The following is a 17,439-nucleotide window of genomic DNA, read 5'->3' on the forward strand; positions in this document are numbered from 1 at the left end:
TATTTCATAGGTATGGTTATCAGTTCCCCCCATGACTATCTGTGTATCGCACAGTGCAATCAACACCCAGACTAAGCAGCTGGTGAAGTGTAATTAAATATGCTGCACTTTTATATGATGAGGATGACTGAACTAGTTATATGGGATATACCTGCTTCTGTTACAGGAATACCTGGGTGCAGCTGTTACAGGACTGAGCCAGTCAGAGCTATACTGAGGGGTGGAGGCATTCGTAGGATATCAGTTGCATGAAAAATAAAAATTAGACAGAGGAGGTATCTTACCTCTCCAGATGCAAATCACAGACAATAAGGAGAGTTTATAAGGTACGGTTTATTCAAGCACGGTTTTAAAAGACAACGCGTTTCACGGGTCTTGGCCCGCTTCCTCAGGTCAATATAAGTGCCTGTTAAATTACGGTCACGAGCACGGGCACCAAAAATCAAGTGGTTATAGAGCTAGCTGGCTGCACTTGTTATATGATATATGCCTGCTCTTGTTCCAAGGATATCAGGGTTCAGTGGACTGAACTGCTTATAGAGCTAGCTGACTGCACTTGTTATATGGGAATACGGCTGCTCTTATAACAGGGATACCTGGGAGCAGCAGACTGAGCTGGTAATAGAGATAGCTGGCTGCAGTTGTTATAAGGTATATACTTGTTTTTGTTACAGGGATGCCTGGGTGCGGGAAACCGAACTGGTTAAAGATTTATCTGGCTGCACACTTGTTATAAAGCTGAACTTTTTACAGAGAACATGGCAGCACTTTTTTGCTTAATTTTTCCTTCCCATGGGTATGGGCCTTTAGTAATCAGAAGACCCAATATGTAACAAGGCTGCCACAGCAAAGGATCTTGTTTTAAAACAATCACGTTTGTTTCATCATCACGCTGTGCAAACTACAAGGGGGCGGGGCACAGACAGGACTTGTGGAAGAGACTGCAACCTAGCACACTGCAAGTCTGTGCTGCAGGAAATGGCTAATGAGGGAGCTCTTGACCAGAGACTTTAAAAGAAATATAGTCAACATTAGCCAATCAAGGATCTTATACTGTACATAGACCACAATCTCTGCCTCCACAGGGCTAAAAAAAAAAAAAAAAAACATTTGAGATTGAAGTCGGTGTATTTAAGTAGCTGAAAGGCTACTGCTCAATAAAGGAGAGAAAAAAAAATGACAAGAAATCACATTCAACTATAAAAACGTCAATTTCTCCCATCTCTCGTGATCTTCCAGGGCATACTGCAGAGGTATTGCTATACGTGTGTGTGGACTCTCCATTTAAACATCTATTCCGAGCTACCTTATTGCAAATTATTTCCTCAAGTGAGAATACTATTCATCTAAAAGCAATTACGCGAAAAAACAGCAAGTGAAAATTGGGCAATTTGTTATTGATAATTGCTGTTCCCACCTGGCATGATTTTTCTGATCTGAAATTTCTGGATAATTGTTTCATCAAGGCAAGATGCTATGATCTGAAAATACTGTACATTAGTGCCCGAGGCACAAAACGGGGAGGTTGGACGGAATGCGGAATGACATTCTGAGGAACCGCACAGACTCCTAATCATCAAGTTTCCTTTAGTGCAGGAAAAGGCCTTACACAGCAAGTTCTAGCCAAACTCTGGTCACTCGCCTAGGAACGCTATTTAGGAGCTAATTGTCCATATGACCTCATTAAGAAGCAGAACGTTCTTTATGTAACACTCCATAATTGTGGCAAAGGTAAAGCTGCATTCCAGGGAGATAAAAATAAAACTTAAGGTGGCCAGTTGATGTGGCCAAATCGACCACCACTCGTGATAAAGCTGGCCATACACTTATAGGCTTCCAGATATCTCCCCTATGTTGATCCTTTACCTGCTCTATTAGATAGTGGCCTCAATTCTGGTAGGGTTATAAAACAAATTACCTCATGTGAGGTAATTTACCTCATAATGGAATGACATTTAGCAATTCTGGTAGGTTTTAGTCATGTTTTACCTCCGGAGGTAAATTATGAGGCAATTCATGAGGTAATTTGCATTATTTTTTACTGAAAATAGCAATTCTCATGGAAATTAGGGGGCATGTTAGCACATAATTTACCGATCAGTTTAAGACCTTTTTGTATCTGGAGGTAAAGTCAATTTGTATGCATTTTGCAGTTTTTAGTGGAGTTCGTATTGCTGTTTTAGTGGCTTTTCTATTCAGGCTGTATAATAGAAAAGAATAGTAGAAATAAAACTCCAAATATTTACTGGATTTTTTTTTTAAAATAAGGGATGCCTATAAATATAATTTTCATAGTTGCTACATAATCAAATACACCCCCCCCCCCCCCAAAAAAAAACCAAAAACTTTCAAAGACTATCCTAACTTATGGAAGACAAGACTACTATTTATTTACTGCATGCTTACCACTGAGATACCTCATGTTTTACCTTACTTTATGTATTTTTCTCATGTTTTACCTCATGTTTCAAAATGGAGAAAAAAAAGGGAGGAAAATACCTCATGAGGTATTTACCTAAAAAAAATAAAAAATTAACTCACATAGCTACCAGAATTGAAAGCCATTTTATTGTCTCGGATTTGATAACGCCGTGCTACCATCCTTGCACCTCTCCATGCTGTGTGCAAAGCTATGTGGCTGTGGATGACTGGTAGGTGACCTCTGAGCCCACCCGGTCTAATCAAGAAAACAATGGCGTTTCTTAATTAATGTTTCTTGATATACTGATCAAAAATGATCTGAGAATAGATTGTTGGTTTAATCATTTTTTTCATACATCAAATGTCTAAATGATTAAAAATGTGTAATGTTTGCCCACCTTAACCTAGACAGACATCCAGACTTAAAAACATAGACCTGGCTGAAGTACCGTGACTTATACAGATAGACTCAGTGACGGCAGTGATAGGGTAGAGCATAGAGGTTTGATTTTGGGTTAAGGTACGTACACCCGTCCATCTTTTTTGAACAACTTGTCGTTTGAATGACAAGTTGGACGTGTGTACACACGGTTGAGCGACTGATAACAGAGGGTTTCCTTAATCTGCTCAGTGGATTCGTTGGAACAACTGTCGTTCAAACGACTGAAATGCTGGGTTCACAAGGTACGATTTTCCGTGCGGTAGATCCATCCGATTGATAAAATCCCTCATGTCCGATATTACTCCCGATCGATTCTGCGCTCGATTTCTCATAGAAGAGAATGGAAAAAGATAAGAAAAACGAGCGAAGATAAGAGAGTCAAGCTGAGACTTGAGCGGGAAAAAAAACGATCGGGTTGGAAAATCGCACTGAAAATTGTACCGTGTGTACCCAGCATTAGGTCCGTACATGTGTACAACAGTCATCTTTTAGTCATTTGTCCAACTAACAGACGTTCAAACAACAAGTCGTTTGATAAGTCATTTAATCTAGTCCATTGTTCAATCCAGTCTATTGTACTTTATCAAGTTGGTTAAATGACATGTAAATTAGCATATTAGTCGTTTTGTTGTTCAGTGTGTACATGACATTTGAACGACTTCTTGTTTGCACTTCAAATTGTTCAAATGACCAGTTTAAATCACAATCAGGGGTAGAGTTGGACGTGTGTACACACCTTTAGATGGACCTGAATTCTGGGTATCTTATTTACATAATGGTATTGTATATTCTCCTTTGAATCATGATTACATTTGTTTAGCGTCTGTGAAGTCCCATTCTGCAGATATTCCCACTTCCTGCTAGCCTACAGGGAGGAAGTAGGAATACCTGAGAAATGGGGCATCAAACAAAGTACACATTATTTTCCTATTACACATAATTAACTACCTACCTTTGTCTCTGTGAAGTCTCTTTCTTTAGGTATCCCTTCTTCCTCAATGTAGATTTGCTGCTGGTCTTCACAGAGGAAGAGGGAATATTTAAGAAATGGAACATCACAAAGATGCAGTAAAAGTGCTAATCATGCACCAGAAGAGAATATACAATTACATTTTATAAAAACAACCTAAACCAACAACCCACACATGTGAGGTAAAAGATGACTAGCATCTATTAGATTGGGAAGCGTAGTGTAGGACCTGCCCTAGAAGAGTCTACCTTGGCGTTGGTGGGCAGGCTTAAGATCTTTTGGCCAATGATCTTTATGTTATCTGCAGCACTCAGTGGTCTGAAACTCTGACATAACCTTCAATAAAAATGTGTTTTCCTACTTTTTATCACTCATACAGTTATCATATTTGCTTTTGTGCATAAGTAATATTGTCTGTTTACAAAATGTAGTTTATCGCACCCTGAAAGCTGGCATTGCATTTTATTCAAACTGCTTTTTATTATATATTAACATCTTCTAATGAGCTTTTCTGAACTGTGTGTGCGTGTCTGAAGCACAGAGAGCTCCTTTACACTTGTTACACTGTGTTTACACACATTGTAACAACAATGGAGCGTAAACAAAGATACTGTTATCTACAGTCTGGATGCAGATTGAAGCTGAATAGCAGGGCAAAGTGCATTTGTTTAATAATTTCAGTGATGTTCTGCTAAAAATAATTCTGGGATAGTAGCTTTCAAGCTGCAAGGAATCTTTTAGAGCAAAGTAGAAATGCTGGCTTTTAGACCACTTTAAGGTGTCCATGCTGGTGCTGATTTTACCCGGTAGAGTCAATCTAAAAATGATAATGTGTGGCCCTGTTACTCCTCTTGTGTTGTCATCCCTTTATTTACCAGTCTTTACACAATATCATTTTTGGCCAACTGATTAACAAAAGGAATCATTTAAATAAATTATTATGTGTGCAAAATATGTCAACAAATGAGAATGGGCTTGATGCAGAGCAGGATCATTCACCAGGCAACCTAGGCAGGTGTTTGGGGCATAGTGGGTGTCGAGGAGCCCATCTGCCACCTTCTTTGACCTCTCTTCACTTCAGCTTACCGAAAGGACCACAAGGGGGGGCCCAAATCTACTACCTTGCCTGGGGCCCCATTACATCTTAATCCATCTCTGGCTTGATGCACTAAACTGCTCATTGCAGTAGCAGTGTGATGCAATGACCGCATTGCACCGCAACATCAAACACAGCCTTCGGGGATTTCCGTGTTAAAGTGGATCCGAGTTGAACTTTTTCTCATTGCATAATTGTGTTCCTTTCCTATTGTTTATAGGGCATTCCTCAAGCCAAATACATTTTTGTTTTAATACTCTAATTCCCTATAAACGGAAGAAGCCTCGCCCACAGGTTTCAGAGAGCCTTGGCAGTAGCAAGGGTTCATGGGAGCTCAGTATAGGCAGGAGGAAGGGGAGGTATTACTAGCCAGAGATTTCAGAGGCAGAGGGGAGGAGGGGGGATTAGTTTTTTTCAGAGGCTGAGTGCTGTGTGTAATGTTTACAAACAACATGGCTGCTGTCATTGTATCACATGAAGAAAAAATCTTATTCTATTAAAGCTGTTTGCAGCTACTGTATATTTGCTGTGCAAACTATCTAAACTTTACATAAGATATACAGACAAGTTACTTGTTATAGTTCATTTTTCATCTCGGATCCGCGTTAATATGCGGTAATCCCCCTTCTGGCTGAAAGCCAAACAAGAAGCAAGGCTCTCTAGCGCTCATTTCCTGAGACCAAAATAAGAATTGTGCGGAAGTGTATTCAAAAAATACACTTACACGCATGTGCACCGCAATTAACATTTGGGTCGATCTGTCCATACATCTCTATATGTATAAGAGCCTAAACAGTTTGATTTGTTGATTTGTGTGTGGGGGAGGGGCAGGATATTGGAAAGACAGGAAATTTGCAGTGTGCCGTGTACTTGCGTTTAGATTACAATCACATCAAAGCACAGCACAGCAGTGAGGAATGGGACCCCGTAATTACATCAATAATCTCAGTGACCCTGCGTTTTCCAAAGCTTGGGAAAATCACACCCAATCCAACTTTAGGATTTGAATTTTTGCCATTCAAATGGTATAAAAAGGTGGTGCTATTGAACAAACAACTATGCATAATTAAACTTGGCATCCATTTGTTCAACAAAAAATATGCCAACTCTGTCCACTGCAAACTGTGGGCTCTGATGCCTGGTATTATCGCTTTTGGCAAAAGAGCCACCTTGAATAGTTGTTTCTAATAACTATAACCTTGTTTCAGGGCCAGTTTCCACTAGCGCAAATTTGCATGCATTTTCTGCATGCAGATTCGCATAACCGAAACAAGTAAATGGGCCTGTTTCCACTTGTCAATAAAACTGAGTGTTTTGCTGTGCAGGAAAAATCTGCACAGCAGAGCCATCAGAATTCGCACACACCGCTTTGTGATTTTTGCTTTGCGAATTCGCATACGTTTTGTGTAAAATCAATGTTAAAAGCACACAGGCACTGACATGGTTAAAATCGCATACTTACAAAAATACACGAAAACACATGCGAATTCGCATGAAAATTTGCATACAAAAGCATCCAAATTTGCATCCGAATTCATGTATGCATTTTTTGCAAAGAAATCACACGGCACTAGTGGAAACGGGCCCTTAAAGGGCAACTGTAGTGAGAGGTATATGAAGGCTGCCATGTTTATTTTCTTTTTAAGCAATACCAGTTGCCTGGCTGTCCTGCTGATCCTCTGCCTCTAATACTATTAGCCATAGCCCCTGAACAAGCAGCAGATCAGGTGTTTCTGACATTATTGTCAGATCTGACAGGATTAGTTGCATGCTTGTTTCTGGTGTGATTCAAACACTATTGTTGCCAAATGGATCAGCAGGACAGCCAGGCAACTGGTATTGTTTAAAAGAAGATAAATATGGCAGCCACCATATCACTCTCACTTCAGTTCCCCTTTAAAGATTGACTGTGAGAAAATCTTGCCGACTCCTCTATGCCGATGACGGCTTTCAAGTTTTTCTGTGTTTGAGGGGATTTTATAGGCGTACAGATGATTTTCCATCACTGTATCAAGATGGCCTTTTCAGAACACTGCATTTTATTTTATATGGCTGTTCCTTGGTGGAAGAACTTGAAAGATCATCAGGGGTCATTGTCAGGCATGAAATCGGCAATACAGTGCAACGCTATGGGTCAACTATCTACCACCACTACCAACCCAGCGCCCATTGCTCCGTTCTCGTATGATCAACCGATTCATTCGTGTTTTTCCCACAATTTATTGCACTATCAATTGTATCAGCACACAGAGGCATCATTTTCTAGCAGATTCGAACAAAGTGATTAACCACTTCACCCCAAAGCGGTTTTAACCCTAACGGACAAGAGCGATTTTCACCTTTCAGTGCTCATCCCTTTCATATGCCAATAGCTTAATCACTACTAATCACAATGAAATGATCTATATCTTGTTTTTTCACCACCAATTAGGCTTTTTGGGGTTGATATTTGTTTTTAGTAATTACTTTATTTTCTATGCATTTTAAAGGGAAAAACAAGGAAAAAATGAAAAAATACGCTTTCCCCAATTTCACCCCCTATAGTTTTAATATAAACACTGTTACTGTACATAAAACCCACACATTTTATCTGCCTATTTGTCCTGGTTATCCCAATTATGTCCCTAGTACAAAGTATGGTGACAATATATTATTTGGAAATAAAGGTGTAATTTTTTATATGTGTTTTTTTTTCTCACTAATTTCACGTGCACGGGAACACACGTGCGGGAGCGCGCACGTGCACAGCAGCACTGTGACTTATAAAAACGTCCTGGAGCCATTGAGAGGCTCTAGCAGGACTTTTTTATAAGACTGGTTTTCTTTAAGTGGTTAAATCCGCCGGGAATCAACGAAAAAAAATAAATAAAAGCAAAATACTACATGGGCACCTTTACTAGCGGTAGGTAGTTTCTCACCCTTTGGCATAAATAATACCAGTAGCTTACTGGAGGTCCCCTTATAAATTCTAGGTTTTTAAGAGATCTGTCCCAGAACCTGTGCGTGATTTTCTTGGACAGCTGAATGACTCATGTCCTATTGTCTGGTGACCTTTTTAGATTCCTCTCAGACTAGCCATAAGCGCTGCATTTTAATGCTCATCTCTCCGTTGCAGTGTCTGTTGCTGGTCTGGAGAGAAGGTGTGTTGTTTATCAAATGAATGGCCACGCAGTTTGCTTTCAGGAAGAATGCGGGCAGCAGGACGTCAGTGCAATAATCAAAAACACTTTTCTTGCTCTGCAAACTTTCTCTTTGATGATCTATTTATAAGCACTTTAAGTAGCGATCACTATATTTTTAGGTTTTTGTTTTGTTTCTGTCATTTATGTACATTGGTTGAAGAAAGTAATAGGGTAGAGCAGTTGCAATTGAGGTCAATGGGCCATTTACCAATACTACTAAAACAGCAGCCAGCAGGGCTAGCGCTCATGAGTGGTGATCACTTACATCACTTAGGTGAATGGAATGTCTGGGCACCACTTTAGGGTTGTTGCTTTATTTTAAACACCTTGATTGTCAGAGATCAAAGATATTCCCATTATTACAAATAAAGCATTATACATCTGGCTAACAGGATTTGAAAAGTAGAGAACTCCTCTTTCTTCTAGGCAAAAAAATAAAACAAAAATGCATTTTAACCTGAAAATAAGCATTATACCATAAAGGTAAGCAGTAGAGCAGAAGGATAAGCATTACAGCCAGAGTATGAGATGTAAGGCAAAAGGATAAGGATTACAGTGGGAGGATAAGCACCACGGCAGCTGGATAAGCATAAAAGCAGGAAATAAGGCAATAAAGCAGGAGGATAACCATTACAAGAGAAAGATAACCATTACAGCTGGAAGATAACCGTTATGCTAGGTACACACCATACAATGTTCTGCTATGCTGTAAATACACCCTGAGTTTTTTGGCAGATAGATGGCTCGATAGATAATTTCCGATTGGCCCGATCTGAATTCAATCCTTTTTCTGATCGATTTTCTTATATAAGTAAATGGAAATTGATTAGAAAAATGATCGGAAAATCAATCGGCCAGTAAATCTGCTGAAAAAACTCATCATGTATTCCCAGCATAAGATTTACCTGCCAGGTAAATCTAACAGAAAATTGTATGGTGTGTACCTAGCAGCCTTTGATGAAGTGATGCCATGCTAGGTACACACCATACAATTTTCTGTTATCTTATGCTAGGTACACACGATGCGTTTCTGTTGATTTTCCGCTTGATCGATTTTCAATTTGTTTTCCCGCTTGATTTCCTTATCTTTTCGTATCAATTTCCATTCACTCGTATGAGAAATCGACCAGAAAAACGATTGAAAATAATATCGGACATGACAAATTATCTATTGAACGATCTAACACAAAATTGTATGGTGTGTACCTAGCATTAGAGCAGGAGGACAAGCACCACACCAGGAAGTTAAGCATTGCAGCAGGAAGACAAACACCACATCTGAAAGGCAAAAAACAAACACCACAGCTAAAAGACAAGCGCCACAGCAGGAAGAAAAGCACCACAGCAGACAGATAAGAGCCACAGCAGGAAGAAAAGCACCACAGCAGGAAGAAAAGCGCCACAGCAGACAGACAAGCGCCACAGCAGACAGACAAGCGCGTTACAGCAGACAGACAAGCGCCCCAGCAGAAAGACAAGTGCCCCAGCAGAAAGACAAGCGCCCCAGCAGAAAGACAAGCGCCCCAGCAGAAAGACAAGCGCCCCAGCAGAAAGACAGGCATAACAATTAGGAGATTCCTGAATACAGCAGATAGTTAACCACCACATAAGGATAACGTACCACAGCAGGAAAATATGCATTACAGCAGGAGGATAAGAACAACAGAAGGAAGAGGAGCATTACTGTAGGAGGGTAAGCAATAAAGTCATATAGCTAGTATTTTCTAAGTACAGCAGGAGAAATTGGCAGCACTTTCAGACAGAAGCTGTAGCTGAATTAGCCATTTAACAAAGATGTGCAGAGCTCCAAAATATGGCCCAAATTACACAATATGCATTCAAAACAGGTACAGCAAAGGAGAGCGTTTGCTTAAGTATAAATAATATGTGCACAGATTATTCCCTACTAGACTTCCTCACGGCTTTCCTCTTTAAGTGAATTGCAACACATGAATGGAAACATCAGACAGTGCAGTCTATGCATTTCTGATGTTCCTTGGAGATCCCATACAATGTGCATTGCTGAAAACGCCATGAGCAATGTACAAGTGGGGAAGGGGCCTAAGTTGCAAACATTAGTCCTTTCATCATGATCTTTACTCTCAAAAACAACAAACAAGACAAAAATGCGTAATCCTGTCAGGTTCTGTGGGGGTGGCTTCTACAGTTCCCTAGACTGCATCATTCTGCTGCTCAGACTGCAAGTTGGAAGGCACAGACTTTCTCCCTTAGAAGTCTGCAGACAATAGCAGTGACAGACAGTGGTGCAGTAAGTGCAAGCGTTTGACCTCCTGATCATGTTCTTAAAAAACAATTTGACATCAATTAATCAGGGAACTGTTCACAGACAAAGCAAGCCTTGCAAATAAATATCTTCAAAGGTTTAGGAACACATTTGGATCTGTAATGGGCTTGACGGTCCTCTGCATCTACACAGGTCACCAGGTGAGGCTTAGCCACATAACGCTGAACCAATGACCTAGGATGCAGTGTAATACCTCCAGTGGGGAGAGGTGACACAAGAAGTGCCTGGTGGCTATCACATGACTGTTGTGCCCTCCCATTCAACCCAAAAGATGCTGGGCTTCACACACAGTAAGATAAGAAGCAGCCCAGACCACAGTACCTCTCATAAGGGGGAGTCAAGTCTTTGCCTTAGGATGGTGTGTTTACCTCAAGAGAAGATTATAGCAAAACTACTTTTACAAGATCACAGGTCAAAAAGGTCACTGTGAAAGTGAAGGTCAGTGGTGGTGCTGTGATTAAAGGATACCTGAAACGAATGGGAAATAAAAAAAAAGGAGGTGTAGAACGTGTGCCAGTGTACTCCTTCACTTCTCTCTAAAAGCCTCCGCTTGGGCCCCGTAGGTTTGTGCACTTTGACCCGAACATATGTGGCTGCGCATGTGCAATATGTCAGGTTGGCACCTTGTGACTGTGCTCCCCACTTGTGCACATAGAAGACGAGCGCACTCACAAGACACCGACCTGAGCCATGTATGTTTGGGTCAAAGGATGCCGCCATACAGGACCCAAATGGAAGCTTTTAAAGAGGAATGAAGGGGTGACGCTGGCACACGGGAGGTGCGGTAAGAGTCTGCACACCTCCCCACCCCCTGATATAGTGTCCATATTTTATTTCTCATTCGATTTAGGTATTCTTTAAGAAGATTTATATTTTTTTTGCTGAAATTCCACTGTTAAAGGGGAAACTACATTACTATGTCTGGTCTAAACGTAAACATATACATGTTAAATTAATGTCGCTCAGAACAATATTAATTTTGAAAGACACTATAGGCACTATAGACACTCCCCTTTCACACAGGAGATCAATCTGTTCACTAGTTGGGTACTTCAGCCATCTGCTGACCAGCGGACGCTTTCTGGCTGTAATTTAATGAAGTCATATGGCAGTCTTTGTGACCCACTTGTGATTGCATGTACAGTTCCCCAATAGCACGAAACTGCATCAGACTGCTGCATCTGAGCGAGATGTGACTCAATGCAACAGATGCGTTCCCACCGCCCATGCCGCATGCTAGCAAGTGCCTGGCTAGTGTATACCAGCAACCAGGGCTGTGGAGTTGAATCGAGGAGTCGGAGTCTGGGCAATTTTGGGCACCTGGAGTCTGAGTTGGAGTCGGAGTTGTGGTTTCGTAAACTGAGGAGTCAGAGTTGGGAGTCGGATGATTTTTGTACAAAATCCACAGCCCTGTTAAGTATTAGACTAAGGAGTCGGAGCCATTTTGGGTACCCGGAGTTGGAGTCGGAGTCGTGGATTCATAAACCGAGGAGTCGGAAGATTTTTGTACAGACTCCACAGCCCTGCCAGCAACTGACTGGTGGTGAAAACACTGCCTGCAGCCACCAGTGTAAAAGTGGCCTTAGAGGCAAGCTACTCTGTTCTGATGAGAAGGGAGGGGAAGGTTGAGCAGGAGGTGTCCTGCTGTCTGAACTACTATACAAGTAGCATGCAAAAAAAAAACTAAATAAGGTAACAGGCCAGAGTTTGGTACCTTGAAAACCCAATTTGCACCAAAGTGGATTGATATGCATTGTAATGAGAATACATACAGACACACCATCCGCTTAGTGCGCATCACTGACCTGTGAGACTGTCCGGCCGGGATGGAACCATTCTTTCATAGATATCAAATGACTGAGGGCCATACTGGTCGATGTCTTGCAGGTTCCTCTGCAATGTCCCCACGTGCTGTGGAACGGCTGTCATCCCACCACGTTTTGGAGAAGATGATGATCCCACAGGAGCTTGGGATGACAAGCCCACTCTGTTTTGAGCATCTGATAATGTTAGTGGAGAACCAACTCTGACTGAAGTACCTAGGGTTTGGTAAGATGAGGATACACCGTTGGGGTTGGAGTTTTGCCTAGTAGTGAGTGAACCAATCCTCCGTACACCTGTTGGGGAGTTGGCTCTGCGCACCGTGTAAGGGGAACCTGCCCTCTGAGAAGGCAACGTCGTAGAAGAATAGGTATTGGGAGCAGGAAGCGGCCGGGAATCTGTAACAGTGGGGGAGCCATAGCCACTCCCAACTGAAGTTCTCAAGGATCCTCTAGATGGAGACACTCCAGATCCAATGACATAAGAAGGCGACTGCGACCTTGAAGGGACTGAGCTAACTCTCCGAACTGCTCGACTGGCTGCAATTGCATTTGATGGCTTGAAAGAGAAGAAAAAAAATGGTTACAACAACTCATCATAAAGTGTTTAGAATTGCTTTTTATCCAAAACATTTCTCAGGCTATACTTGTGTTATGGGACGTCGTTTCTCTAAGTTACTAATTAGCTTTTGCTTTGATTGACTACTTTGTTCTGGATCTTCAGAGGTCTGTTTAGCTCACGATTCTCTGTTCTTGGTACTGGATGTCAGTATATAACCATAAAGCATAAACTGTGCGGTTTAGAGCTAAATTAGGCTTTTGAGGATTAGCATATGGCCCACAAAGAACTTGAGATGAGTCGATATTGTTTGCTATTCCTTCAAGCATGTGTCTGCGCTTTTTTTATTTAATTTTAAGAATGTTCAATGTACAAAAACTCCATTAACTGTACATGAACCCTCATCTGTATTTAAAGTGGAACTTGAATTGTGATAAACGCTGATAAGAGATTAGTGATACAGAAACCATGTTGTGATCTAAAGCATATGTATACTATGACTATAATACACAGCAGAGGATCTTACTAACCAGACTTTGTCAGTTTGCAAAACCAATGAGCCCAGAGGGTCCTGCAAACTCCCAGCAACTCTGAGTAAAGAAAGTAAAGGCACAACCCCCTGCTTCATTTAGTAATCCTGCAGCATCTGAAGTAATGCAGAGGCAATGGTGGTAATACTGAATAATGGTGCTCAAGGCAAGAATCAACAAAATAAAAACCTTCTACTGCCTTTCTTAATGTGGTATGTGGTATGTGGTGTGTGTGTGTGTGTGTGTGTGTGTGTGTGTGTGTGTGTGTGTGTGTGTGTGTGTGTGTGTGTGTGTGTGTGTGTGTGTGTGTGTGTGTGTGTGTGTGTGTGTGGTGTGGTGTGTGGTGTGGTGTGGTGTGTGGTGTGTGGTGTGTGCGTGTGGTGTGTGCGTGTGGTGTGTGCGTGTGGTGTGTGCGTGTGGTGTGTGCGGTGTGTGTGCGGTGTGTGTGCGTGCGGTGTGTGTGCGTGGTGTGTGTGCGTGCGGTGTGTGTGCGTGCGGTGTGTGTGCGTGCGGTGTGTGTGCGTGGTGTGTGCGTGCGGTGTGTGTGCGTGGTGTGTGTGCGTGGTGTGTGTGCGTGCGGTGTGTGTGCGTGCGGTGTGTGTGCGTGCGGTGTGTGTGCGTGGTGTGTGCGTGTGGTGTGTGCGTGTGGTGTGTGCGTGTGGTGTGTGCATGTGGTGTGTGCGTGTGGTGTGTGTGGTGTGTGTGTGTGTGTGTGTGTGTGTGTGTGGTGTGTGTGAGTGTGTGTGGTGTGTGTGAGTGTGTGTGGTGTGTGAGTGTGTGTGGTGTGTGTGCGTGTGGTGTGTGTGCGTGTGGTGTGTGTGCGTGTGGTGTGTGCGTGTGGTGTGTGCGTGTGGTGTGTGCGTGTGGCGTGAGCGTGTGGTGTGTGCGTGTGGTGTGTGCGTGTGGTGTGTGCGTGGTGTGTGTGCGCGTGGTGTGTGCGCGTGGTGTGTGCGCGTGGTGTGTGCGCGTGGTGTGTGCATGTGGTGTGGTGTGTGTGGTGTGTGTGTGCGCGTGTGGTGTGTGTGGTGTGTGCGTGTGGTGTGTGTGTGGTGTGTGCGTGGTGTGTGTGTGTGTGGTGTGTGTGTGGTGTGTGTGTGTGTGTGGTGTGTGTGTGTGTGTGGTGTGTGTGTGTGTGGTGTGTGTGAGTGCGTGTGGTGTGAGTGCGTGTGGTGTGAGTGCGTGTGGTGTGTGTGAGGGGTGTGTGTGCGTGGTGTGTGCGCGTGGTGTGTGCGTGTGGTGTGTGCGTGTGGTGTGTGTGTGCGTGTGGTGTGTGCGTGTGGTGTGTGGTGTGTGCGTGTGGTGTGTGCGTGTGGTGTGCGTTTACAAACAGGGTCAGGTAGCAAAGCTGCAGGAAGCATCCAGTAGTGAGAAGCATCTCTGGACTGATGGCATGAAGGCTCCAAAGAACCAAAAACACAGCTGTCCTCCATAACACTTCTTAATACTTTAATTGGCTACAGGAAAGAGGAGTAATACAAAATCCAATGCCCCCCCCCCCCCCCCGCCAGTTTAAAAACAAAAGTTCCAGCTTCACCAGCATCTTCTAGTCTACCTACTACCAGCTGGCTATTACCGTATTTTTCGTATTATAAGACGCTCCTGACCATAAGACGCACTTAGATTTGGAGGACAATAACCAGGGGAAAAAAATAAACTAAACCTGGTGCATCCATGATGAAAGGGTATCTTGTGGTTTATGCACCCTTTGCTCCTCATGCCCCCTTGTACCTCCTGTGTCTCCCTGTGTCCCCCTTGTGTCCTTCTGTGTCTGCCTCGGTCGTCCTCTATGCCCCTTTTGTGTCCCCCAGTGTCCTCCTCTGCATGGGCACAGTAGCAGGAGTCCCCGACATTGCGGCGGGTTGGAGACTCGTATTGGCAGGTGTTCACAAGTCAGGAGCTCCCTGCATTTGGACAATAAGACACAGTGACTTCCCCCCCCCCCCCCCCCACACACACACACACTTCTGTGGGAGAAAAAGTGAATCTTATAGTCCAAAAAATACAGTACATAAATATCACACAGCATGCACACAGTTGGATTTGCCCCGGAGCTCCAGTGTATGAAGGTTCACCAAACAAACATCTTAATTCACAGAGCGCACATTAACAGATCAAGATTCTACTAAGGGGTTTATGTTAGGCCTATATTTGCCTTCTGTTTAACCTTTAAAATAAAATGTCTATGACCTCATAATGTATTGGCATTTGACCATGGATAAGAACCGCTACCGCAGTAGTTTCTTATAATAATATCTGTCAGAACCAGAGGAAGGTATAGGAAAGTAGAGACAAAGGAAGGAGAATGAAAGGTTTGGGAGGGCTCTTTAACACAAGTTCATTTCCACATGACCCACAAGAGACCATGTTAAATGCACTACTAAGAGCAAAATGTGGATGAATAGAGGAGTGAAATAAAACTGTAACAGAACCTCACTATATAACAGTTACTGTAGAGAAACTATAGACACTGGGCCCACACCTGGAAAATCTCTAAAATCTTAGAGGGGTAAGTCCTGAGTCTCTCCAGTATGAGTGCTCACAACTTGGAAATGGAGTCTGGGAGGCAACAACTGACATACAATCACTGGATGGTGGTGGACGTTGAAGGCACTGCGAGTGGACACTGGAGGATGGGGCAAACTTCCTGCTGCACTGCTTAATATAGAATGCAACCAGCGACACCCACTTCAAAAAACTACTGGACTGAAGCTTCACAGAGGAAGAGAAGAAACTCTACATTCAATTGGGAGAGGAGGTCACTCCAGTGACTATGACTTCCTACTACATTACAGGATGCAACAGACTGAGGAGCATAAATCAACTCTAATCTGATAGCATCCACAGACTGCTTACCCATTATACTTCTATCCCTCCCCAACACCCCAGGATTCACCCCTTTTCATACTTCCCTATCTTTCTTTTGCTTTGGCAATGCCAGTATGAGTCTTTGCCCTTCATTTAGAACTCATTCTGAGTAAAAAAAAAAAAAATCCAAAGTACACATGTTGGATTAACCCCCCTGTCAAGTAGGTTGTTCTAGACTGTCTCGGCTGATAATCTAGCACAGTGGTGCTCAAACTAACGCCCGTGGGCCGAATGTGGCCCCGAGGCTTTTTTACCCCCCCCCCCCCCCCCCCCACACACACACACAAAATGTATTACTTATAGATGCGATCAGCTACATCTTTAAATATTGGTGGTCCAGATATAGAATATCAGTTCTGGCACCACCCATCCACATGGAAGCAAGAAAGCAGTAATTCGCTGGTTTCCAATCAAATTCCACATCAAAGGACACTGCTGTCCAATTGGGCTGCAGGTTGTCACCTGGGTATGCTTCACTGTCTGGCCCGCAAAGACTTCTACATCATCTTATGTATACTCCGGCCCCCCAGCAGTCTGAAGTATGTTGACCCGGCCCTCGACCCAAAACATTTGGGGACTCATGATCTAGCATATGTACAGAAGCCTTCTGACACTGCCTGAACACCCAGCATGCCAGATAGCGACATCTAACTGACCTCCAAGCGTATTGTTCTCTTACTCAACAAGCCCGTTCCCGGAATTATTGCCCGAGGAATCAGGTCCCGATCCCTAGGGGCGACAGTTATTGTTTGAGTATACATCGCTAAAGCTGTTGGGTTACAAATTAGGGAGAGGGAGAAAAAAGCTGGACAGGGAAAGATAAAGGTATAAGAAGAGACAAAAATTAAAAGAAAGGTAGAAAAAGGAGGGGGGGGGGGGGGGAATCAAATGAAGAGAGAAAAGAACACTGAAGAATTCTATAGAAACATTTAAAGAGGAACTGTGATGACATATAGTAGAATGCAGTAAATGAGTCAGGATACCCACTTTCTTTTATGTTAAATATCCTGGCTTTGACATCAGAAACACTTCCTATATCTATATATTTCTGTATATTGGTATGTAGCCTCATTTTCCCACTAAGGCTTAGCCTAGGCTGTTTGATTTGTGACCCCCCCCCCCCCTCCACGCCCCGAGCATTCTGGAAGAGATCTTTTCTACTAGCTTTAGAACTCTCAGCACAGGAACATTCCACTGAGATCACCTGCCAGTACTAAAGATGTTGCCGCCGGTTATAAATTTCAGAAAG

The 17,439-nt window shown here is 42.9% G+C and overlaps 1 protein-coding gene across 12 annotated transcripts in view; it reads right to left on the reverse strand.

Moving 5' to 3' along the window:
- PKP4 (plakophilin 4) overlaps nt 1-17,439 on the reverse strand; it is a 471,364-nt gene that overhangs the window by 134,092 nt on the left and 319,833 nt on the right. For all 12 annotated transcript variants that reach the window (XM_068245730.1, XM_068245731.1, XM_068245734.1 and 9 more), the window contains one exon: nt 12,222-12,795. In XM_068245730.1, the coding sequence (XP_068101831.1) occupies nt 12,222-12,795 (574 nt within the window). The remainder of the gene's footprint in view (nt 1-12,221; nt 12,796-17,439) is intronic.

The sequence above is a fragment of the Hyperolius riggenbachi genome, chromosome 7 (genome assembly GCF_040937935.1).
Source record: "Hyperolius riggenbachi isolate aHypRig1 chromosome 7, aHypRig1.pri, whole genome shotgun sequence".
Lineage (NCBI taxonomy): Eukaryota > Metazoa > Chordata > Amphibia > Anura > Hyperoliidae > Hyperolius > Hyperolius riggenbachi.